Below are 24,662 nucleotides of genomic sequence, written 5' to 3'. Positions count from 1 at the left end.
GGCTACAGCTTTAGCTCATATTGGCCATAGCTTCCAGAACAACTGTTTTCTGACACTCACATTGTAAGTATCCTACCTTGTGGAGTTGACTTCCTGTTCTTAGAGCTGGGAGGGCTGAAGGCTTTAGTCCCTTGGTCTCTGGCAGATGGGACAGGAAGGAGACTAGTTGAAGCATTACTTTGGGGTTTTAGGATTCAGATTTCAGCTCTTTGGATTTTGTCTTGCCCAACCCATCACCTTTAAGGAGGGATTTGGCTTTAAAGTCCTTTGACACATGCTAATAAATACAGTACAATTGGCAGACAGCTAGTATTTAGTATTCAAAGTGGCACCAGGTTTTTGGTTTTGTTGAGAAGGGAATGGGAGGAAGATTAACAGATTACCTCAAATGGACGGTGTTTAATTTCAAAATATCTTCTCTCAGAGCCAGTTTGGTGTAGTCGTTAAGTGCACGGACTCTTATCTGGGAGAACCAGGTTTGATTCCCCACTCCTCCACTTGCAGCTGCTGGAATGGCCTTGGGTTAGCCATAGCTCTCATAGGAGTTGTCCTTGAAAGGGCAGCTTCTGGGAGAGCTCTCTCAGCCCCACCCACTTTACAGGGTGTCTGTTGTAGGAGAAGGACATAAAGGAGATTGTAAGCTGCTCTGAGACTCTGATTCAGAGAGAATGGTGAGGTATAAATCTGTAGTCGTCTTCTTCATCTCTATCATAGCCCCAACCCTATTTATCTGAAGACAGAATATTTAAGCAAATATTTTCAGCCGAAGAGATTACACAGCAGAAAGCCAAACTATTCCCTTCTCTTAAATAAAGGGTTTGTTGAGCTTCCATTGGTTTCCTTATTCCCAAACTAAATGTCTTCCCTGCTTTTTTATATTTAGAAAAAGTAATATGTGGATTTGCATGTTTCCACTGAATACTGCAGGGTTAACGTAGATCATGAGCACATAATCTTCACACATTATTTACTGTGATGATTAAACATACATCCCTCTATGAATGTTCTAAGTAGCCTCTTTTCATGTCATGTAGGGACATGTTAGCATTTGCTGAAACATTTTACTATTTGCATCACCACACAGATCATTCTAAATTATCCCTCTCCTGTGCAGTGTATCTAGTTCCAAAACCAGAAGTTGCATTTTATTTCCAGGAAAATGCTCTGCTGGAAGTACAAAGACATCAATGAAAAGGATTCTCAGCTTCTAGTTATCTTAAAGAAATAGCATTTACACTACCACAACTATAAATAAAAACACCAAAATTTAAATGTTATCTTGTGCCTTCATTTTATAATTGGTACAATTTGTTTACAAGTTTAAAGCTAAGGTGGGAGTCTGTTTATAGACTTCAGTGCCAGAGAAAGAGAGAAAAAGAATAAACAGCCAAATAGTCATAGTAAAATGATATATTAATAGGCTAATATACAATCTAGTGAATGAGAGGCCCTTTCTTTTAGCATGGACAAGCCCATGACTTAAAACATGTATTCCCAAAAATCCAGGAACTGAAAAACATTCAAAGTCTAGACCAGGAGTTTTTAAGAAAACATCCCAGGCCAACTTCTCCCAATGTCTAGATTCATTAATTGCCATGAAAAGACTTTGCCACTCTGAATCTATATCAGAGACATTAACTTAAAAGGAAATCAACTGAACAAGATCTGAAAGAAGACAACGTAAAAGCGCCCAGAAGGCCCTCCAAAACACATTTCACTAATCTGAGAAGGACTGAATGTGGAGATTGAAGAACATGCATAGCCAGGAAGAGTCCAAAAACAGCAGATGCTTCTTCATCCCAGTGGATCCCCATCTGTCTGAGAGTTCTATCAGCTGAAGGTGGATGGTTCAGAATTCCCATTGGTTGCAGGTTCTTCCTTTTCAGTTTCCTCCTGTCCAGACTCACTTGTCACAAGATGCTATTTTGATAAAGGCAAAAAAAGTAATGTTAAAATTGTACAGTTTCCTCATAAAAAACTAGAACAAAGTGTGATCATAAGAAAGGGTGTCATGTTTGGGTTTAAGGACAGTGAGAGAGTTTTCCTTCTTCCTTTGTTGGATGTTTCTCCTCAATGGAAGTGGCTGTTCCATTTTTGAAATTCAAAACAGCCAACAGATCATGGAAAGATGTTTTTCTTGGCTCCTGTTTGAAGCCATTGGCCATAGGAATGCCATCAGCCTTCAGTCAGGGCCTGCAGAACGGATTAGGAATTGTTCTGTATGGGATACTGTTTGCAAGGTTGGAAAGAACTGGAAACAGCATGGAAGATTTTTCACTGCATATGGATAGAAACAAGGTAAAATCCCCTTTGGAAAGCAGAAAGAGGGGGTAGATGCAAGGATAAAAAGATATACACTCTTATCTGAATATATAACTGACCCAAATGAATTAAACTAATGAACAAAACAGTGACAAAGAAAACACTTTTAAAAGAGCGAGAGGAACTGAGAATGTTTCTGAGCTCTTATACTGGAGATTTAAATAGACCCCAGCCACCTGCCAACTATTAGCCCTCCTCCTATTTTCACATTAATACACAGACCAGCTGTGCAGTGCTGTACACAGAGGAGGAAGATCCTTTTCCTAAACCCTCCCCCAATACATACAGTGAGCAGATGGCTAATCCCTTCAACAAATAAACACTGGCCACCTCTTTTTTACTGGTTACCCTGCATGCTTAAGTCTTCCATGTCCAAAGACAATTCTTATGGAACTGGCAAACTCACGGGGCTCTAGCAAACACATATGTAAGCCAAGCATTCATTACAACAACTCAGCTCTAGATGATTCTCTAAGTCCAGATCAGTACCTGTGAGAGTGGTTCTGATGGAGACTCCAGGGCAGATGTGGCCTTTCTGGAAAAGCTCCCTCTGACTGGTTGTGACACCTGGTTCAAAAGCCCTTGCTGAAAAGACTCTTCTCTCACATGCAAGTATTTGGGAGTCTCAGCAACATTTTTGTTCAGCTGGTTCTCAATGGCAGCAGAAGCATCAGACAGCAAAGGGGAAGGGGGGCACTGCATGCCATCTCCAACAACATCCAAGTCCTATCAAAGACAAAACCAGAAAAACTTAACTGAGGAGCAGAGAGGATGCTTAGGGGTTTTCCTGTAGGTACAGACTAAATATTTCACTGCTCCTTCAAATGGAAAAAAGAAACCAAGCAAAATTGCAGCACTGAAACTGGCTTTCTTTGAGGGTGGGGAGGAGTAACCCCATGTAGATTCAGCTGGGCAGCAAGACCAGAGAATAGCTGCAATAACATATGGCAAAAGGATCCTTCATTATTATATTGATTATCAAAGCTCTACCAAACCTTCTAAAGCTACCCTGACACTTCCCTCATCTTGAACAAACCCGATACTGTGATGATGGATTCTGTTATTTTAGAAGGGAAGGTGTAAATGTTATTTTGTGGGGTAGGTGGCCTGTCATCACTTACAACAGCAAGTATTTTGTTTTTTGAGGAAAACCAGATTGGGGGGGGGGGCGGGAAAGAGAGGAAGATAACTTGCAATTCTAGAACACTTGCAATTCTAGAACACCCAGTTTGTTAATATGAGATCCTGGAAGCTACTAGCTGCTTCTCTGACTAGATTCTGGTTTATCAACAGAAAAGCCTTTCAACAAAAAAATGCAAATTCCACTAAAAGATCCTTATGTCAAGAGCACAAGTGCTCCTTTACCCAGAAATTCTTCTACAGACAGAGCTGGCAAATGACACATTTACTTGCAGAGGCTGGCACAAAAGATCCTGGACCTTTGCAACTGAAAACTTGCATAACCCAGAAATCAGCAGGGATTGTGCTTAGAATTCTTCTTGGAAATGCTATCACAGGCCAATGCAGAAGTTCTTCTGCCACCTAGAGAGTATGTCCCTGTTTACAGCCACCTGCTGAGCCCACCCCAGAACAATTTATGCTTGAGAAATCCGTGCTCATTACACCCATGTTGAACTGTGTGCCAGATTTTTAACTCCATCTGTGTACAGCAGGATTAGTGCTGCAGGATTTGGGGGAGGAGAAGAGAGGAGAGGTATAGGCTGGCAGCATTCAGTTTCACCCAGGGATATGTTCCCCAGGGATGTCTGTATAATTCAGGAAAAACCTGATACTTTCAATAATTTCAGAACTGTTTTCAGATCTGACCTTGAAATGAAGCTGCGGAGTCTACACCATCTAATTATTTTTTAGGAATCATATCTCTCAATCCAAGTCAGACTGCAATATCTGCAGTGTTTTTAATAAAGGATTTGAATGTACAGACTTAGCATACATGCAGGCCACTCCAGTAATCTAGGGATTATAACCTCTACACATCCTTTAAAGGCTAGGGAGAAAAAGCTGCTTTTTAAATGAATTCCTAAATGCAGATTTGAATAGTCTAATCTTTCCAAAGACTCAGTGAAACAGGGTAGCACTTACATGCAACTGTTGTTCACTGAGTTGTCTTCTGTACAAGCACACAATGTACTGTGAATGCACAGGCCTGCTGTCAGAGAGAACTTTCTAGCTTCTATAAAGGCACCTCTCCCTTTTGGAAGTTGCATTTTCCCACCAAAACTATGACACACTAAGTAGGAGAAGCACCATTTCCCCTCAGTTCTCCTGAGCCACCAGAGCCCCCATAAAAGAGAAAAACGAATACCTCAGAGAGCTCACAGCAGGGCAGGAAGGAGGGAATGTATGCCTGCACAGAAGACAACTCTATGAACCACAGTTATGGGTAAGTATAACTCTATTTTCATATTTGGTCTTCTGTGCAGCCCTACATTGGAAGAGTACCAAGCTACTCACCAGGACATGGGTGTGAGTCTTCAGTCAAAGAGAGAATACAGGACAGCTTTCCCAGCCTCTGATTCTTGTCTTGTATCTGTGTGCACAGTACAGTGACATATGTGTTAGCAGAAAACCAAATTACCTCCTTGCAGACTTCATGTAGATGAAGACCGTGAAGGAAGACTACTGAAGACGCTTGAGATCTGGTGGAAGAAGCTCTGACAGTGGACAGGAAATGCCAGTGTTCGTAGCAAAGTTTAATAGCCTGCGCAATCCAGCAAAACGTTTGTGATGATGCAGTTTGACACTTACGTGGTCCAGCAAAGCAAACAAATATGCTCCTGTCAGAAGGGATGTATCCATTATTTATTATTAATAGAAAGCCCTTTTAATATCTAACCCTTATGACTCTGTTCTGCTGGAAATAAAGGATTAGGAAAGAACCCTGGTAATGTGACTGCCTGAGCCAGGTGAAACTTTAAACTAGGTCATAGCACCACTTTGTAGGGGGGGAAACCTGAGGAAAGGGGGGGGGGGGCTGCCAGTTCCATAGCCCTTTTAATGATTGTAATCACCACTAGGAAACAGACCTTTACAGAAAGCAGAGAAATGGAGCACGTAGCCAGTCGTCCAAAGGGTGATAACATGAGCTGTGATAACACCAAGGGGGCCGTTGTGCGACAGTAAGGGCTGTTGGGGGATAAAGATTGTAGAGGCCCTTAAAAATTGCCTGGAAGTGTGTGAAAAACTGTAGAACCATCTATTAAGTCATAAAAAGCTGAAATTACAGCCAAGTGTGCCTTTATGGACAAGGGAGTTAACCTTGTGTCCTTCAGGGAAAATAGGTACTCAAGAATAAGGGGCGAAGAGCAAGAGGATGCAGTCTGACTCTTTCCCTCAATCCAAATAGAGAATCTCTCCCATTCATATGCATAAGATACATGCATTGCACACTCATGAGAATGCACAGAACTCCTTGAGAAAACTTCATGTAGATGGGGGTTCAGAAGCCATACTGTCAAGCAGAGCCTGGCAACATCCCAATGTTGTAGCAACCTCTGGTCCAGAAGGTCTGTGGTTGGGGCCAAATTAACATAGCAGATCTGCTTAACAGATCTGAAAACCAAACCTGGAATGTCCAGAATGGCACTATTAGAATGCAATACATTCCTTGAATCCAAATCCTGTTGAAGACCTTGCACAGCAGAGGAATTGGAGGAAGAGCATAAAACAGGCCATGAGAGCTGGAAAGCATCTCCAGGGGAACCCTAACTGTGCCCTGATCTGGAACAGAAGCCTTGGAGTTGGCCAAGGTTGCAAAGAGGTCGTCTACAGGAAACCCCCAGATCTGGAACACAGGCAAGGAGTATTTGTCTTTAACAGACAAATTGTGATGAGGTAGAGTTGTGAACACCAGAAATGTGAACGGCTTGGAACGACGTGTTGCCTTGCCCAGTTCTAGATTGTTGTTGTTTCTGTGCAGAGAAAACAAAATTGTCCTGTCCTGTTTTTTGAGATAAAACATGGCAGTAATCTGTCTGCATCAGGGGTGGTTAAACTTGCTTTTCAGATGTTTGAGAGCCGCAAGAAACAAATGTCAGATGTTTCAGAGTGGGAAGGAAGGAAGGAAGGAAGGAAGGAAGGAAGGAAGGAAGGAAGGAAGGAAGGAAGGAAGGAAGGAAGGAAGGAAGGAAGGAAGGAAGGAAGGAAGGAAGGAAGGAAGGAAGGAAGGAAGGAAGGAAGGAAGGAAGGAAGGAAGGAAGGAAGCTTTAACTTTAAGTGCATTCTACAAGCCACCAGCTGCCTTGGCTTGGAGAAGTGATTTAAATAGGGAAATGATTTCTCCAAGCCAGCTGATGGGGTGGTGGGGATTTGAGCCACACTGCAGTTTGGCTACCCCTGGTCTGCACCTTCATGATTTCATTGTGCAACAAATATGAAAAAGAAGCAAAAGTGTAACAAATTGCCCTAAGCTCCAGGAGCAGGACATTAACATGCACTGTAGATTCAACCCCAGACCAAGTGCCCTGCATTGAGGCCCCCTCACAGTGGGCACCTCAACTAGATAGAGAAGCACTGGAGGTAACAGTGCGTATGGATAACCAAACTCCAAACAGCGTAACAGCCAACACCTTCAAGTCAAGTGTACCCCAGTGTAATGAGCAGAGCACAGACTGAGGAACTAACAATCTTGTACGGCTAGGAATGAACTGAAAATCCTGAAAAAACAATTCTGAAGATGTATGAAATGCAACCTAGAGAGGGACTGCTGCAGTAGTAAAAGCCATAAGACCAGTATCATCTGCATGAAAAAAATGGACTGAAAGCTATTGTTTCAAAACTCAGAGAAAAGTGTGAGTTCACTCAGGGGTTGAAAAAGCCCCATCCACAGAGGAATCCATGGTGACACCAGTGAACTGAATGGAAAGATACAATCTGGATTTCTCCCAATTCACAGCTAGAACAAGACTAGCAATAATAGATAGTGTTTGAAGCAAGTGGTCCTTGAGCACCTATTCCATGGGGGTGTTCAGAAGTCAGTCATCCAAATAAGGAAAAAGTGCAGCTGCTGGATGCAAAAAAGCAGTGCCACAACCATACATTTAGTAAAAGATATGTGGTGTGGTTGCCATATCAAAGGATAGGACCAAGTACTGGTAACAATCACCTGCACATTCAAAATGAAGATGCTTCATGTGTTCTGAGTGAACAGAGACACAAAAATACGAGTCTTTTAAAATAATAAACCAATTTAATTTTAACACCAAGAGAAGAGAAACCATTCTGAATTTTTTTAACAACCAAGATTTAACTGAGTTAAGAATAGGCCTGAGTTCCCCATCTTTCCTAGTAACCAAGAAATATCTAGAATCAAATTCCCTCCATAAATCAGAGTCAGGAACTTCTTGGATGGCTCCCTCAGAAAGCAACTCCTGTACAGCTATGCCCAACTGATCTGGGCCATAGGAGGGCCCGGTAGCAGCCTAGATGCAAACTCCAACTTGCGGCCCCCGTAAACAATGGCAAGTGTCCAGGAGTCTGAGGTGATCCCTCGCCAGGAAGGAAGGGGGCTAACTTATTTAAAACGAAAGGTGGGGCTACTAGGTACTATCCTGTGGTGTGAGCCCTTGGGCCACTGAGGTTTACAGGTCCTCTTCCCTTGGGACTGCAAAACAGGTTACTGGCAATGTGTGACATAAACAGGAATGCCCTTCTGGCACTTCTAGTATTGCTGATAAGAATTCTTGAGGCTGGAACCACTGTGTTACTCCCAGGCAATGACTAGAGCGTCATTGTTTCAGCAGAGAAGAGCTGGTCTCCTTCAAAGAGGAGATTCTCCATTTCAACACAGATTTCTGGGAAAAGAGCCATGCAAAGCATCTCATGGTTATGCTGGACTGAATAGCTGAATAGCTGGCCGGCATTCATTTGTTATTTTGAAAGTCTTGTGGCTTCCACCTGCAGGACCTTCGCCAGGAAGCATTTGTCTTCAGGTATAAGGTCAATATAAGATGTTGTCATATGTTCCCGTAAAAAGAGCTCATATGCAGCCTTAATGGTAATTTGCAATTTTAAAATTCAGTACCACCGCAGAATAGACCTGGAGGCCTATCCATCTTTGTCAACAGAAATGGAATGTGTGCAATGTTGGTGTCTGACCTGGACCTCTTCTGTCACCAGAAAACGAGGAGTGAGGTGGTTAAACAGAAACATGCAGTCATCCTTCTTTACCTTATATAGATTTTCAATTTTCCTTGAGATGGAAGGAATGGTATATGGCTTTTCTCCAAAGTCCTCCAGCATAGGAAAAGTCACAGATACCAGTGCATCAGAGTAGAGAGCCCAAAAAATCTTATTTTTTGGTTTTGGATATAACGACGGGATGACCATTTCAAGGGACTTGGTCATCCTAAGCATCTGCTTTGAATAGAGCCGCAGGTCTTAATCCAGGGAGACTAGAGTCGTATTGTTCACTGCTTTGTTGAGTGATGGATCCAGTAGAAACTCAGATTTGATGTCCAAATGTAATGCCTCTTCTGCAGCCTCTGAATCTGAGAACTGCTTGCGCAAAAAGGATGGAGGGCCTGAGTGGAAAGACTGGAAGGAGGATAGAATAGAGCTGACAACAGAACCTGTGAATTAGGTGGAACAGTTGGACAGAGTTTGGTCCAGGGCTGGCTGTAAGGTGAGTATGAAGGCCAGCTATGTAGATTCCAGTTAGGTCAGGAAAGGATGAGCTGGAACCCTATCCTTGGTAGTTGCAGAGCAGGTACAAGCTCACCTTCTGACACAGAGTCCTACAGATCCTTTAGGTATGGTGACAGAATGCACTGAAGTTGACAAAAGGCTTTTCAGTATGTTTCAGCAGGCTTGGAACCAAGCCCTTGTTTGAATGCTTGCTCTTAGTTTTTGCCCTCTTCAGAGGTGGTTCAGAGGTACTCTTATGAGAAACTGTCAGATTCAGCCATCGGGACTGATGCCTTTATGGATCTGGAGTTGGAACCGAGCATGCTGATGGGACTGATCTGAGTCTCAATGAAGGCTCCCATGCAGCAGATGGCTTTGTTGCCAACCTTTCAGAGCCCATTCCCAGAGGGTGGCTTTGAGGTGGGATCCCTGGTCATTCCCGGCTTTGGGGGCAAATTGCTGGCAGTTAATAGAAGAACTGAGGGAAAATGGTGCTTCTCCCTCTCAGCATGTGACAGTTTCAGAGGGAAAATGTGACCAGATGCACCAAGAGAGAGGTGCGCCTTTCCAGTCTACAGAAGCTAGGAATTTCTCTCTGACAGCAGGGCCTTCACATTCACAGTCCCAGTGTATGATTATACAGAAAACTGAAGACGAACAAATCCAATCTAACCTCTTGAGTTCCTGCCAACAAGCTGCCTCTGCATTCTGTCCTAAATTACTTAATCACAGCAGACATAACAAGATCATGGTCCCAACATTTAGTCTCATTCCCTAAAAGCAGAATTTTCTAAAGCACCAAGAATCACTTGTCCTAAAAAGATACAGAAAAATGCTAAAATTCTATTCCTAGAAGGAAGTATCATTTCAAAGACATGATCCCCTATCTGTATTCTGAAGGCTCCGTATGTGAAAACCAGCATGTATAACTTAAGCCAGAACTCTTCTTTTTGATATACTGGATATCTGCAGACAGGAAACTGCTTAAAAAATCTTCAAACCCACATCACTACTGAAGCAGTCCTACCCAGTTCAGATGTAATTGTGCCTTCTGAAGTGATGTGGGCAGATGCTGCATTACAATACACTTACATCACTGAACTCCAGCGGCAAGCTCTCTGTGGGCCGGAGTTCAGCTGCGCTCAAGTACAGATCCGTGGAAGCAGCTTCCAGCTCCTCGGGAACAGACAGTACCTGTTCAGGGACATACATCTGAGGTGGTAGCTGGAGATGGAGTGGGCAGCAGGGATCTTCAGAGAGGCTTACAGGCACTGGCTTGCTGCAGGGTGCTTCTTCTGACCCTTGACATAACTTAAAAAGAAGCTGATTGGTGTCCTGGCAAATATCTGAAGATGCAGTTAAAGGAAGTGGCAAAATGTATAAAACAACAAGCTTAGCCCTCACCAACCATAAGCAATTAACAGAATTGTTCAATGTAGATTTAGCAAACCAGACAATCTGGGATTTTGCTACTTCAAGTAACAACTCTGCAAGGGAAAACACAAGATATGTGAAATGGCAGAACACTTGTTTATTCTTGCTTGGAAATGTTTGTATACTGAAGGATGAAACAAGGCACTCAGGATACTAATATGAAGTCTGTGGGTTGTGGTAAAGTCTATACAAAGACCCAGAACAGTTTAGATTTAAGTTAGAATACAGAATGTTGGATCTATGACTTTTTCTAATCAGTAATGTGTTAACACTCCTCTGCATATGTAGGAATCAGGAACAAAAACGTCTTTGGGAGGGTTTCCACAAAGAAAACCAAACAGCAGCAGCCTAATGTGGATACACCATAGAGGGAGGGAAACACCCTTTAAAAAAAGGACAGAAAGACATCCAATTGTACCTTTAGCTGAATCTAATATAAAGAAATATCTAAAAAATATCACACAAGATAGAAAGTGTCAGTTCTTACATTTTCTGGCTGAAAAAGAATATTAAGGCAGGTTCAGCACACATCTTAGATTAGGATTTGGGACAAACCACACTACCAGAGCAGGGGTGTCAAACATGCAGCACAGGGGCTGAATCAGGTTCCCAGAGGGCTCCTATCAGGCTCCTGAGCAACTGGCTTTTATCTGCTTCCCTCTCCCCCCTTTTTGCTTCCTTCTGCATATCAGCTTGCTTTGCAAGGGTTGCTCAATCACACAGGAGCTACAGACCAAAACCTCTATTTTCTCCATTAGCTGAGGCTCCTCCCTTAGAGAGGAATGGGGGGAGGGAGAGCTTGCTTTGCCAGGCTCTCTCAATCAGACAGCAAAGCTACTGAGCCAAGCCTTTCTTCTTTGTATTGGCTGAGGCTCCTCCCCTTCCTGGTCCCTGGGGAGGGAAGGAAAGAGCCAGAGCTTCCTTTGCTCAGTTCCCTGGATACAAAGAAAGCACCTTTAAGACCAACAAGTGTTAATGTTTTAAGCATGTTTAAGTTTTTAAATATATATGTGTTTGTGTCCCTTATAAAGTTTATCTCTCTGCTACCTGGCATTACATTTTATGACACGCATGGCCCGGCCTTACAAGGTCTCATTTATGTCAGATTCGGCCCTCATAACAAATCAGTTTGACACCCCTGCACTAGAGGACCCAGCCCCTCCTGCAGAGGCCCTATAGTGGCAAGTTTATCTATCTCGCAATGCCTAAAGAAGGCTGAAAGTGTGGCTCACACGATTACCCTACAAATATCCTCTGGAGTACTACTTTGCCTTTGTGGAACAAAGCCCTTCTTGTACCAACAGAGCTCCTATTTCCACTACATCAGGACTACTAGAAACATCACCTAAGCCCCGACTTAGATGAACACACATGAATAATAATAATAATAATAATAATAAACTTATAATAATAAAATGAAAATTTAATAATAAATGAAGGTTCCTTATCAGACCATTGGTCCACTAAAGTCAATACTGCTTGCTAAGACTGGCAGAAGCTCTCCAGAATCTCAAGTAGAGGCTTTCATACCACCTGCATATTCACTGAGGCTCAAATCGGTCATGTCGGCATGCTCAGTTCCAACTCCAGACCTACTACTTGATCTTTTTAACGGGATATGCTGCAGACTAAACCTGGGACTTCCTACATGCCAAGCAAATGCTCTACCACCAAGCTACAGCCCCTCCCAAATGAGACAGATGTCAGGGGTCTGAAAATGAATGCCCAAGATCTAGGGATAGTTTAGGTGGAAAACCTGTGAATTACAGAACTAATCAGGGAGGTCCCATATAAGAACATAAGCAGAGGTTGTTCAGTGGTAGAGCATTTGCATGGCATGTAGAAAATTCCAGAAAACGTACCTGAAAGAAAGCATTCCTATCATCGCCATTGACCAGCTTCTCCTTCAACAAGGACTGGTCTAGGTACACCCACAGACTCTCAACTGAATCCACCAGAACCACAATTACACTGTACAATGATGGTAAACATACCTCTCCCAGAACTCTGGTCAGTTTGCATGGATTCAGCTTTAGCCTTTTCATTTTCTCCCTTAGGCACTTCTCTATAGTCACCAAACACTCCAGAACCATGATGGCTCTGAGGCTGCAGTCTATCTTGCAATGCCTTGAAACGCTAAAATGCTTTTGCCGCCAATCAAATCATGACATGACACCTGAGCCACTCTAGTTATGCTCTTCCAGAGATGGAGAGCTGCACTGCAACTCTGCTGTCTGAAAAGGCACAGCCAAAAAAACTGAGTGGAACCTCCCCTCCAAAAGGAACCTCAGATTCTATTTTTGTCCTGACTCTTTCCTGAGTTAGCATTTTGCTACCTGCTCTCTAAAACAATCCAGTGCTAAGGAAATGATGCTGGACTTCTGCCAAACATCACTTAGCTTCACAACAGAAACAGAATTTATAAATTTTTAGTGGAGACATTTTCTTTTGCACATCGCAACCAGCAGTCTTAGTTATTTATATTTGGGTTGCCAAATGAACACCTGGTCATTATACTGATTTGCCACTGGGTGTGAGTTATGCTAAATCTAAATTTAGAACAGTAGTCAAAGCTCTGACTGTAGCTCTTTTCGAGATATAGGGTGATTTGGAGCATACTGAAGAGTTCCTGAAACCATGACAAGTGAATTTTCACAAGTGAAGGACAATAAAATGCACCAGAGGACCAAGAAAGCAGGATGTGGATTTCAGCTTGGAGATAGCTATTTAGCTTACCTGCCAAGAGGGATGGATAGATGACTGTTGGATAACTTGGCCTGTGGTATGGAACGTGTAGTAAGTGACATCTAGCCTGACTAGGGAAGAACTGAATCTGGATTGGAGGTGCCTGCCAAAGTAGACAGAAAGGTTTAGAAGGTGGATTCTTCGTTCAGATGCCTAGATGCTGTAACCAAATGCTGGGACCCAGGATCCTCTTGGAAGTATGGGGTCTGGGGATGTGTGTGTTCCACCAAAGTCTTGTATTGTAACTTAGCTAGTCTTATGCTTACGCTTTTCCTTAGATCTTTACTTAATAGATATGACAGCTATTTTCCATGAATGTGCTCTAGCTTAACCTGTAGTAGTAAAGTTTTGTTCCTAAGAAAGCAAACTTTGATTTAAATCCTACCCACATGTCTAGACTGCTCTTATATGCTAAGAACATGCATGCATGGGGAGAGGGGCAGGCCCATAGCTTTGGTGGGGCCCCCACCACTTTACCTCCAATGCCAAGTTACCAGCCCCACCAAGCAGTCCCCTGTTGCCCCGACTTCCAATTACAAATCTTGTGCACTGCCCACTGCTGCCATCAAGCCTCGCACCACTGCCTTTTCACTTTTTTGAAGCACTCAGCCTGCAGGCAGCCCTCCAATCGCAACACCACCCTCACTGCAGAAGATTTTGGGAATGCAGCAGGTGAACAACGAGGGGTGGGATGGAAGAGAAGATGGCTCTGGTGGGGTGGCTAGTCAGCCCTGTCAGCATAGGCCAGGCTAATGTGCATTCTCAGTGATGGTGGCTGCCTGGGGGGGGGGGGGGAGGGCTTCAGTTCTGTGCAGTTTTTCCAACAGCTTTCTCAACAAGAGGAGGAAGAGCTGATCAGGAGCAATAGTCCAGCAAGGTGGGGACAGGAGAGAAAATCCCCCTGAGGTCCTGCAGCTGGGCCTGAAAGGAGGTCTGCCTGCCTCCTGCAGATGTATTCCAGAGGGGGGACACTGGCTAGAGATGGGCTCCCCCCCAAACATGTTGCCTGCCGAGGTGGGAAGAGGTTCTCTCTCTTTTTTGGGCCTGAGCCTCAGGCACCAAACCGGGTGGTTCCCTGGCCCCCCCCCCAAACAAAAATCATAGCTATGTGCCCCACCAAATTTGAAATCCTGGCTATGGCCCTGGGAGAGGGAGGGACAAAGCAATTGGAAAGTTCTGCCCTTTCGTACTTGCTCAGAGGCATCCTTATCACAGTACCCCAAGTTGCTGGTTCTGTGACAGGCTAGGATTTGTAACTTGGTGGCACAAGAAGAGAGAACACTTTTACAGGCAAGCAAACACACAACATGCACGCAAGAACCCAGAGTGGGTTTGTGACACTATCCTTGAATTGCTCCCTATCCAAGGTTAAATTCTGACAAAATACATCTAAATACATCAAAGAGTATAAATATAGATTTCAATATGTTTCCTAAAAACTGACATTAGGAAGGAACTCTAGGAGAACTCTCTATTTGTAAACTTTCATAAATAGGGGCCTTATTTCAGCATGAAGCTTTAATTTTAACCTTTTGAGGCCTGGTTGTTGCTTCCAACTGAATTGACTGTTCCATCCTAAAAATATGGAACAGCCAAGAGACCACAGGAAGGCATCTATCTGTGCTCCTGCTTGAAACCAGCAGCTACAACAAACTGTCAGCCTTGATTCAGGGCCAAGAAAACAGAAATTCGTGACTACAGCTCTAAAATGGTCAGATAGGCAGAAATACTGAACCACACAACTAAGAAGATGAAAGGATACGTGTAAGGCAGTGTCTTGTCATTGGGAGAGACTGGTTGGCGCACCGAACATCATCCACAAAGGCCAAACATCTCTGGCTGGAACGGGTGGTGTGTGCCTGAAACAAACAGACCAAAGCACAAGAATGATGTTCCAAGACATTTGGTGGAACAGCTTTACACAGGAATGGACTCTTAAATTCAATGATAAAATATGCATCTAAGAATCAATGTAACATCTTTCCCATATTTATGCACAACTAATAGAAAAAACAGCTTAAAAAGATGAAACTGGCAAGATGAAATCATGCTGAGTCCAAGAGAAATAGCACTTAGGTAGAAAAGCATTTACTGGTTCAGTGGATGTCAAGAGTTAGTTGCCCTAATTTTTAACTCACTGTGCATACTGGATTATGAATAGGGAGCCATAAATATCTTAGCTGATAATCATTACATCAGCAGTCATTCACTGTGAGAGCCCCAGTTCTTATGCGTTATTACCTTCAAAGGAATGCGAAAATCCCTAAGCCCACAATTTCTACCTTCCCTAAAGCAAGGCGATGGATTTAAACATATAAGGTGCAGTCTGATTCAAGTACCTGCTGAGCAGCACCCTCAGTAGCCAGCATTCTACGCTCCTTCAGCTGCCGGTGCAGAAGAGCTTCCACACCATACCGCTGTCGATATCGTCTCAAGTATTTCAGCCGTTTTAGGTTTTCACGTTCTTTAGCTAGAAGTCCTTCTGGGCCTGTCAGAAGGCTGCTGCCTGGAAGACAACAAGGAAGCATCCTTAATACAGACATCCCAGCAAGAATAAAAACATGTTAACTTTGTCATTTTTGAAAGGTCTTGAAAATGCATCTTGACCCTACTTTACATTACCGCTCTAAGCTCCTGGTTAGCTTTAGCAAGGCTTCTGAGCTTACCTCACAGCAATCAAGCAGGGAACAGTGGGGAACACTAACCTATGGCTTCATGTTCCACTTTGCGGCTGTGCAAGTACCGGCGTTTCTTCTCTTTCAGGAGGTGTTGGAGCCGTTTGAACTGGTCGATATACAGAGACTGCAGTCGGATCAGCTTCTCTCTCATGATCAGCGCCACTTCCTCAGCAGTGTACACCCCAGCATGTCTGCCAGAAAATCCAATTTAATGAGTACGCAAACTGACTCACAATTTATACTTCCTAGTCAATAGGGAAGAGACAACTAGCAAAAGAAACCCATTCAACAGCAAAGCAATCAATCAACTAGACCCCAGTGGCTTTCATCTGGAACACTGTTTATAGCTGTGACACCATCTATTGAGACTGTTCAGCGTTCTCATCAAATGTTCAAGGGAAAGAATGCTGGACTTGACGAAGCTTCAGCAAAGAGGTAAACAGCATATGCTTCCCATCAGAACCCCAGAAAGTTGTGGAGGCCACAGCTATGCCTCAGTCATAGTATGTGCCTGGATTCATCACACTGAGTTGGGCTTCAATAGCAGCCAGAAGCACTTCCCACATATTATCTAGGGCATGATAATATGCAAGATGACCAGTAATGTACTATCTGTGGGCTTGCCTGTAATTACTATTTGCAATCAGCAACATATGAAGGATACAATTGCCAGTATCCTGGCAGTGACTTAACACACATTTTCCCACTAATCCAACAAGTGCAAGAATGAACAATAATGTAATCTCCAGTGTTCCATGTGTGCAGCAGATTCAGGCAACAGCAGAGTACAGAGGGTTATTGTGGAACTGAAGTGTCTCCCTTACAGACATTCTATAGTCAGAACGTCTTTTGGAAGCACTGGCAACTTTATTTAAGCTGCTGTTCACTGGCCACAATTAGTCAAATTTGGTAGGTGTAGATTTTAACATATCATTTATAAATGTTTCCTTTAAACACCTGTTACCTTCTTAAAGCCTTTGGGATAGAATTAAGCTATAAATTCATTTCAGATGCTTCATAACCTGGGGGTCAACACATGGAAAAAGGGATACTTTAGTAAATACTGCATTTTCAGAGAAGGTCTAGATCTGCTTCAGAAGAGGGATGAACTACCACCTATTCATTCACATGTCTAGCATGCTGTACCACATACTACCATTTCCCTGAAAAAATAAAGTTGCACTAACTTTCAAGCTTTGAGATCAACAACAGCTTTTTTGTCAGCAAGAATGCTATTAACAGAAAAATGCTTCTTTAAAACAAATTCCTAATTTTTTTTTACCTTGCCACACTAATTAATATAGGCATCACCTTATATTACACAACTCACTTAAGCGGGTCCTCCTGGTCACTATCAATGCTGTCTGCTTCACTGTCAGGATCTCCTCTCCATGTCTGATCCACAGTAAGAGGCTCCTGTTCTCCGTCACTCCAGCTGTCCTCATCTGAAGGAGAGAATCCCATGGTATTTGTTAGAGAAAGTTGGCTGACAACTTGAATCAGAATAAATTAGCATGGCTCAAGAAGACAATTCCTTCTTAGTCCTACCAAGAAGGAAAACAGTATGACTATGCCCTTTACTGTAAGGCAGAAATCCACCAGTTTGTTCAAAGTTGTTAAATCATTAAAAGCACTAACTCTCACAAGATCCCTGCCATAAAACCCACCACATACCTGTCTTCATATGCTGATCTAAGCCTGCCCAACTACAGCAAGGAAAAGCTATCTGTAAAGTGTCCAAAGTGCCTGTTTGTACAGCATCTATTCATTTAGGCATGAATGGTGAAATAATGGTCTGCTGCAGTATCACCAATAAAGAGCTTCACTCAGAAATCCTAAAAGCAAGCCAAACATCTTAAATCTGACTTAGATACAGTACTAATAAGAATTACATAACCCAAAGCAGAATGAAGTAACCTACCGTAATACCTATAAGCAACATATGCACCCTTCTCTTCGGCTGTAATCTTTCTGGTTCTCATATTCAGCAGAAACCCCCAGGCTTAAGTTTTTCCATAATGAAAAACTACAGAAATGCAGAATATGACAAACTTATGGGGATTTGGAGAAAACTTATTTTAAGAAATAAAGATTTTCCAGCCTCATGATTTCCAAGTTTCCAGAAATATCACAAGCTACCTAGGCTGTACAACTCTGAACACTTAAAAAAATACGAAGCTAAATAAAAATCCTGCTAGACTGATTAGGCACTTATCCTAAGGAATGGCTTGAATTAAATGATACATTGAATCCATTATAAGCCTGGTCATTTGACCCCTTTTGCTTATTCACTCTTTTTATTAGATCCAAGCAGGCAATAACCATGCTACAAGTAAGAAATGCAATTTCACCCATCCAGTACTTTAGGCACTTCTTGTAATCAAATATTTGGGATTAAACAAAGAAGTATCTGTGGATATAAGGCACTTCTTGAAGTTAAAATGCTGACATAATGTACTGAGAAACTATACAGCATGTACTGAGAAACAATACAATCCCTCCAATAAGTTTTTTTAAAATAAAACAATCTGTATATAACTCTCACACCGTAGACGATGTAGCAACTGGACATCTGTAGACTTTTATCTGAAGTAACACTTAAAGTTGCAAGAAATATTTATTTGTTGCTTGTTGTTTTTGCTGACTTATGGTGACCCCATAGGGTTTTCAGGGCAAGAGACATTCAATGGTGGCTTGCCATTGCCTGCCTCAATGTCACAATCTTAATATTCCATCCAAATTTTATCCAAGGCCAACCCTGCTTAACTTCCAAGAACTCATGAGACCAGGCTAGCCTGGGCTGTTCAGGTCTTGTCAGAAAATATTTATAAATGTTTAGAAATAAAAACTAAAACAAAGTAGCCAGTCTTTCTCTTTCAAAAAGGTTATAAAGTTGCCACATTGTAGCAACCTAGTGAAGTAGTTCAAAGTCAGCTGAGGACAAATCATTATGGCTTCTGAAAAGGCAAATCCTGCTTCACCAACTTCTTGGAGTTCTTTGAGAAAGTGAACAAGCACATAAATAATGTTGACCCAATAGACATGATAAAGTTAGACTTTCACAAGGGTTTTTTTTACAAGATACTTCAACCAAAGACTCCTGAGTGAGTTTAGCAGTAATGGAATAAGAGGATGGGTCCTTTAACAGATTAAAAATTAGTTAAACAAAAGGAAATAGAGTAGGAATAAATGGACAGTTCTCTTAATGAAGAGAAGCAAGAGGTAGAGTCTCACAAGAATAATTATAGAGGCTGGTGCTATTTAATTTTCTCACAAATTATCAGGAACTGAGGGTGAGCAGAGAAGTGGCCAAGTCTGCAGATGACAAAAAATTACGACAGTGAAAACTGAGGCTGACTGAAAAGCTCCAGAAGGATCTCCACAAATTGGTTAACTGGGCAACAAAATGGCAAATGAAGTTCATTGGAAAGTGTAAGATGATGGCTATTGGAACAAATAATCCCAAAAGTACATACTAAGATCTTGCAAGCGATAGCTCAATGAAAATATCAATCCAGGGTGCCACAGCAGTGGAAAAGGCAAACTATGTTGAGGATTATTAGGAAAGGAACTGAATGTTAAGACAGTCAATAGTATAATGACTTTGTATGGATCTATGGTGCAGCCTCATTTAGAATACTGTGTGCAGTTCTAGTCACCATATCTCAAAAAGGACATTAGAGAGCTAGAAAAAGTGGGGGAACCACAATTATGGGGTAGGAGAACTGTTGCTATGAAGAAAAGCTGAAGAGCCTGGGATTTTTCATTTTAGAAAAAAAAAGTCAAGTGGAGATTATAAATGTTTATAAAATTATCATTGGACCACTCCCCCAAAATACTGGGGGCATCCAATGAAGTTGGTGAGCAGTAGATTTAGGATGAACGAAAGGAAAAGGAAATACTCCATTATACAATTAAGAGCATACGAAAGCTTACATTCTGAATAAAACTTAGTTGGTCTTAAAGGTACACTTGTCTACTGCTTTGTTCCATTAAACAACAAGTGATTAAAATGTAGAATTCACTGCCAGAGGATGTAGTGGTGGCCATAGGAATATGGCTTTAAAAAGGAATTAGACAAATTCATGGGGGATAGGACTACCAGTAGCTACAAGCCATGATGACTAAAGGGAACCTCCACATTCCAAGGCAGTAAACTTCTGAATACCAGTGCAAGGAGGCAACATCAGTAGAAGACTTGAGCTTTTATGTTCTTTTGTTTGTTCTTCACAATTACTAGTCGGCCACTGTTGAAGACAAGATGCTAGGTCTGATCAATATTTGTTTTATGAGGTTTTTATGCCTTGGTTTGTTTGGCTATACTCTTTTAGTTGTAAGCCACAACAACCAGGTCTAAATTTTCTAAATAAATCAATCTTGATTTAATGATGGGAATCATAAGTTTGCCAAACCTTCCATCATCTATTCAACTTACCTAGTATCCTACTTGCCTCACTGCGGCTGCTTTCTGCAGTCTGGGAGCCCAACTCTGACTTGGCGTAAGAGCTCAGTTGACAAAGGAGAGACTCTCGAACAGGGCTAGGATTGGACTTCTTCATTTGAGCTTGCAGTGCCAGAGCATTTCGGCGAGCATGCTCAGAGCAGAATGACACACTAGATAGAAAGATAAAATAGAATCTTCAGTACTTAATCTATTTTCAGTACCATCTATTTTCAAGTAAACAAGCAAGAATTCTGTTTTTGTTTTATTTAAAAGAATGGACAGCATAAGATAATACAAAACTTAGCAGTGGCAATTTAATTTTGTAAGGGGGCAAATAATTTAAATTTCACTGTCAAATACAGAGCACACTACCCAGTTTTTAAAAGGCAACGGTAAAAGTAATTCCCTATGCAAGCACTGAGTCATTACCATGGGGTGACATCACATCAGACTTTTTACAGGGTGATTTGCCATTGCCTTGCCCAGTCATCTACACTTTACAAGCAACAAGCTGGGTACTCATTTTATCAACCTTGAAAGGATGGAAAGCTGGGTCAACCTTGAGCTGGCTACCTGAACCCAGCTTCTGCTGGGATCGAACTTGGCTCCCAGTTTTAGTCAGTGACAAAATTTCGGCAGTTCACAAACTTTAATAACTTTAGTGTAAAAACAACCAGGATTTGTTATTAACAAGGAAGCAGACAAAGTGGACGTGAGACTCTCCGCAGGTCACATTTAAAAACAAAAAACAAGGCAGATAATAGAGGAAAAGAGCAGATGGCAAGACAACATGTGGTACTTCAACAGAGAACAGAAGATCCATACACCAATAAACTCTCCTTATTAAGATACTATAAAGTTAGCAGTGCAGTATGTAGTAATACTACATATTCAGTTTAAAGATGTGACATGTGGTATCCCATGGAATATGCAGTAAATGTCACATCTTTAAACTGAATATTTGCTAAAACAAGACAAAAATGTTAAAAGTTTGAAGAAAAATAACAAAAGGTCTATGAAATAGAGCTCCACTTTGGGCTGTTAAGTAGTCAAATTCTAAGTATTTTAAATACTTCATTATTAGCCTGAATTCTGTATGTTATTACATACTTGCCCATCAATTTAATTATGCTTATCAATGGAACACTAATTTTATTTGCTCTTGTTGAATTGCTGTTTTATTCATATTTTCCATATATTATACTTTTATTATTATTTATAAAATTATTAATAGCATTAAAAATGCCATAAATCCTGTTGCTTAAGTAAATGTTTCTGAAAGTCAACACATACAGCCACAAGAAATTTAATTTTACAGCAAGAGTTGGCAATCTTGTTTGGCCCAAGTTGAAAAAACAAACAAAAACAAAAGTGATGTCTAACTGTGAAGGTGTGGTGTGCTAGCAAACAAAATGTGGGGAGGGGGGAGAGGAGAAGAGAAACAGGTTGTACTTGGGCAGACATAATGGGAGACAGCTGGGCCCACTATGTGGGTCTAGCAGGCAATAATGAGAGTAAATCATGTCTGTCACACCTATTTCCATGCTGACAGCCCAGTGGCATTGGTAGCATCTCAGAGGCTCATACTGGTGCCAAGCAAAATGCCAATCTTTGACACACATGACAGGGGTTCCCACACTTAAGAAACTCATCTTGTGTTTCAGTGAAAGGCAATATATAAACTGGACTCTATTTCCACTAGAGGCTGTCACACCAAGTTTACTCTCCCTCCCCATTCATTCCTCTGCCTAACTGATATGGACATTCCTGTGAACCGGAAAGAGCAAAACCAGAGCGGTGAATTGTGCAGATGTGAAACTACTAGACTAGAAACTAGACTACTAGAAACTAGACTATTCATTTCTTGTAACAGATAAACAATTCTTAATGGACATAGTTTTGGACAGCTGGTCTGGTGCAACTGAAAAAATGCTGGATCAATTGTTCTGCAAACAAATGCTTTATTCACAACCAAAGCACAATCAAGGAGCTATACCACTGCTCTTTGGAGAGATCTGCCTTTCAAAATCAGCTGGGACCCAAATCAACTACATAATGTGTGTGATTTTGGTCACAGACATGAGATCTCCCTTTCAAATTCAATTAATGCAATGCAAGTTAGACACATAAAGCTTTTGTTTTGTTCTAAACAGCTGTGCCTTCCTAAGATTTTACAGAGTTTGAGCTCAAGTACCTTTTAGAAACTTTCTCAGTTGTTTGTATTATGCTGGTATGTGATAAATGGTCTGACTGAGGCAACAAATTTTGGACTGAACTGTGGGCTCCACTGGAGCACTACAGGACACATTCACACACAGATGTACACAAAATTTCATAAACTCAGCCTTAACTCTCCTCATTCTCTTTTGTTGGGACATGTACTGAGCAAGCATAAAGCAAAAAGGAAGTCCTCAAGTTTCTGCCTCTTAAAACACAACCACTGATACATGACCTACAACATATATTGCTAGATAAATCAAAAGCAGTCTAATTAGAAGCAGTAACAGAGTAGCTACCAAGAGCAAAATCAAGAGGTGATAGGGCTTGATTTGGCAAAAACAAAACAAAAACCCCAATGTGTTACACCATTACTAAATACCAGTATTCTTCTGTTTGGCTTTAATACACATTGCAAATTATATGGATTACGGGTCACTAGAGAATTTGAAGATATAAAACACATACCCATCTTTCTTCTCAGGCTTGGGAGCCGCATTTGGGCACCGCTTCCCATTCTTAGTAGAAATGTAGCTGCACTGCTTGAAAGGGGCATTCCTGTCTTCAAGAATGTGCTTAATGCAGAACTCATGGCCCTCCAAGCGAGGCTGAGAGCATGGACGGTGAGCAAATGCACACAACAAGGCTTCTTGTGGCCTTGGGACCGGGGTGAGTCGACCCCGGCTAGAGGGCAAAACGTGGATGCGAATTCTGTTCATGCCAACACCTACAAGGAAAAACAGCAATTTATTTATAAAGTGACACCAAACATATACCCCCTTCATGTGAACCACATCATCACTACAAAGGATTTTTCTAAGCAGCTCTAAGGAACTTAGCTGTAAATTCTCCATGGCCTTACTCTACTTAAAATAACAATTTTCTCCTCCTTTGTTGAAACCAGTTCACCCAAATAAGCATTCTACCTTAATCGCCCCCACTTAAGGGCTTAAACATGTCACTTCATCCCAAATTTCCAATGCAGCCTTCTTCATAACTCCTGCCTTATCTCATTTCCACGAAAGAAAACCCCACACAAGAGACAGAATGCAAGTCCAGAGAAGGCAGGGAAGTACTTTGCTAGGACACCCTCTCCCTCCTTTAGCCAACCACAGCTCAGCTCCCATCTTCTGAGGCACTCTATTAAATAAAAATTCAACAACAGAAAGAGAATCCTGGTTTACTCATTTGTTCCTTTGTAAGTGCATGCAAATGAATTGCTGTGGTTTCGGTAACGAAAAGAACCCGTCGGATATAGAGGGAGCGGGGAAGGTTTTACGATCGTAACGCAACCCCCCAACCCGACCAAAAAAGTGCTAAAAATCTTACTCTCTGACCTTAAAAATATACACCCTCTCGGAAAGAAACCTGTCTGCCTGAAAAGACGTCCTCGCAGTCACCCCTCCCTCAAACGCAGAAAACCCCCACCCCTGGTTCTCCATCCATCAGGCTCCCAAAAGTCCTCCTTCGCCTTCTTCCGCCGTTCAGTCTGCCGCTGCGCGAAGGAAAGAGACGCGAACGGCCATCCGCGCGCGCGGGAAAGTTGCTCCCTCTCGCACTAGAGCGAGGGCCATCTCCCCTCCCCCTCATTGTTGCTGCCGCCATCTTACCTTCCCTCACGCCGTAAGTTTTCACCAGCGCCTCAAGGTCACCATAATGAGGCGGAGAAAGCGATTGGCCACGCGAAACATCACTCAAGCAGGGAGCGTAATATCGAGTCTGAAAAGCCTTCCCTCAGGATGTTGGGAAGTGAAGGCAGCATGGGATATAGTTCGAGCTCCTCACTTCTCAGGAGGTAAGCAGGGTCCGACCGCACTTGGAAAGGAGGCCAGGAAGGAAGACGCTGTAGAGGAAGGAAATGGCAAACCACCTCTGCTTCTCACTTGCCTTGAAAGCCCGTAGCGCAGGTCGCCATAAGGCAGCAGTGGCTTGACGGCACTTTACAACCACAGGGCGTTGGAAAAGAATCCCGCGATTCTATTTGCCGAAGTAGTTGTCGCTCAGGCTCGGGTCTCTCACCCACGGGGGTGGAGCTTGAGGTTAAGCGGCTGTAGACGGATGTCTTGTGTTGGGCTTGCTAACTTAGCCTTTCGGGCTGGGATGGCGTTGGTTGGGAAATCCCTGCCAGGAGAGAGGAGCATGCTCGGTAGGAATTTGATTCCGCGCAGTCTGCGCTT

The 24,662-nt window shown here is 42.3% G+C and overlaps 1 protein-coding gene and 2 non-coding genes across 6 annotated transcripts; all 3 read right to left on the bottom strand.

The window, feature by feature from the left end:
- Positions 1–1,266: 1,266 nt before the first annotated feature.
- Positions 1,267–24,631, bottom strand: KANSL2 (KAT8 regulatory NSL complex subunit 2). 4 transcript variants are annotated; one of them, XM_060252167.1, is made up of 10 exons: positions 24,096–24,631; positions 22,954–23,212; positions 20,260–20,438; positions 17,155–17,269; positions 15,852–16,015; positions 15,486–15,652; positions 14,909–15,005; positions 10,060–10,313; positions 2,812–3,048; positions 1,267–1,920 (listed from the first exon to the last, which is right to left on the bottom strand). In XM_060252167.1, exons 2-10 carry the CDS (start codon positions 23,202–23,204, stop codon positions 1,831–1,833), a joined length of 1,554 nt encoding a protein of 517 aa, XP_060108150.1. In that variant the 5' UTR covers positions 23,205–23,212; positions 24,096–24,631; the 3' UTR covers positions 1,267–1,830. The 4 variants fall into 4 exon arrangements, with proteins under 4 accessions (XP_060108150.1, XP_060108152.1, XP_060108149.1 ...); XM_060252169.1 differs by having other exon boundaries at positions 10,162–10,313; positions 24,096–24,542; XM_060252166.1 differs by lacking the exon at positions 24,096–24,631 and adding an exon at positions 23,823–24,088.
- On the bottom strand, positions 2,059–2,196 carry LOC132582039 (small nucleolar RNA SNORA2/SNORA34 family). The gene has a single exon (XR_009556173.1). It is a non-coding gene; the product is annotated as a small nucleolar RNA SNORA2/SNORA34 family (small nucleolar RNA).
- On the bottom strand, positions 14,688–14,823 carry LOC132582038 (small nucleolar RNA SNORA2/SNORA34 family). Its single transcript, XR_009556172.1, has one exon. It is a non-coding gene; the product is annotated as a small nucleolar RNA SNORA2/SNORA34 family (small nucleolar RNA).
- Positions 24,632–24,662: the final 31 nt, after the last annotated feature.

The sequence above is a fragment of the Heteronotia binoei genome, chromosome 13, assembly GCF_032191835.1.
Source record: "Heteronotia binoei isolate CCM8104 ecotype False Entrance Well chromosome 13, APGP_CSIRO_Hbin_v1, whole genome shotgun sequence".
Taxonomy (NCBI): domain Eukaryota; kingdom Metazoa; phylum Chordata; class Lepidosauria; order Squamata; family Gekkonidae; genus Heteronotia; species Heteronotia binoei.
Note: the sequence above shows the minus strand (reverse complement) of the source record. Positions and strands in the feature narration are given on the sequence as shown.

Coding starts and splice junctions, on each gene's coding strand:
- KANSL2 (XM_060252167.1), bottom strand. CDS start 23,204: ATGAACAGAATTCGCATCCACGTTTTGCCCTCTAGCCGGGGTCGACTC. Junction 20,439..22,953: donor AAGCCTGAGAAGAAAGATGG/GTATGTGTTTTA, acceptor CTTTCTATCTAG/TGTGTCATTCTGCTCTGAGC. Junction 17,270..20,259: donor TGAGGCAAGTAGGATACTAG/GTAAGTTGAATA, acceptor TCTCTCCTTCAG/ATGAGGACAGCTGGAGTGAC.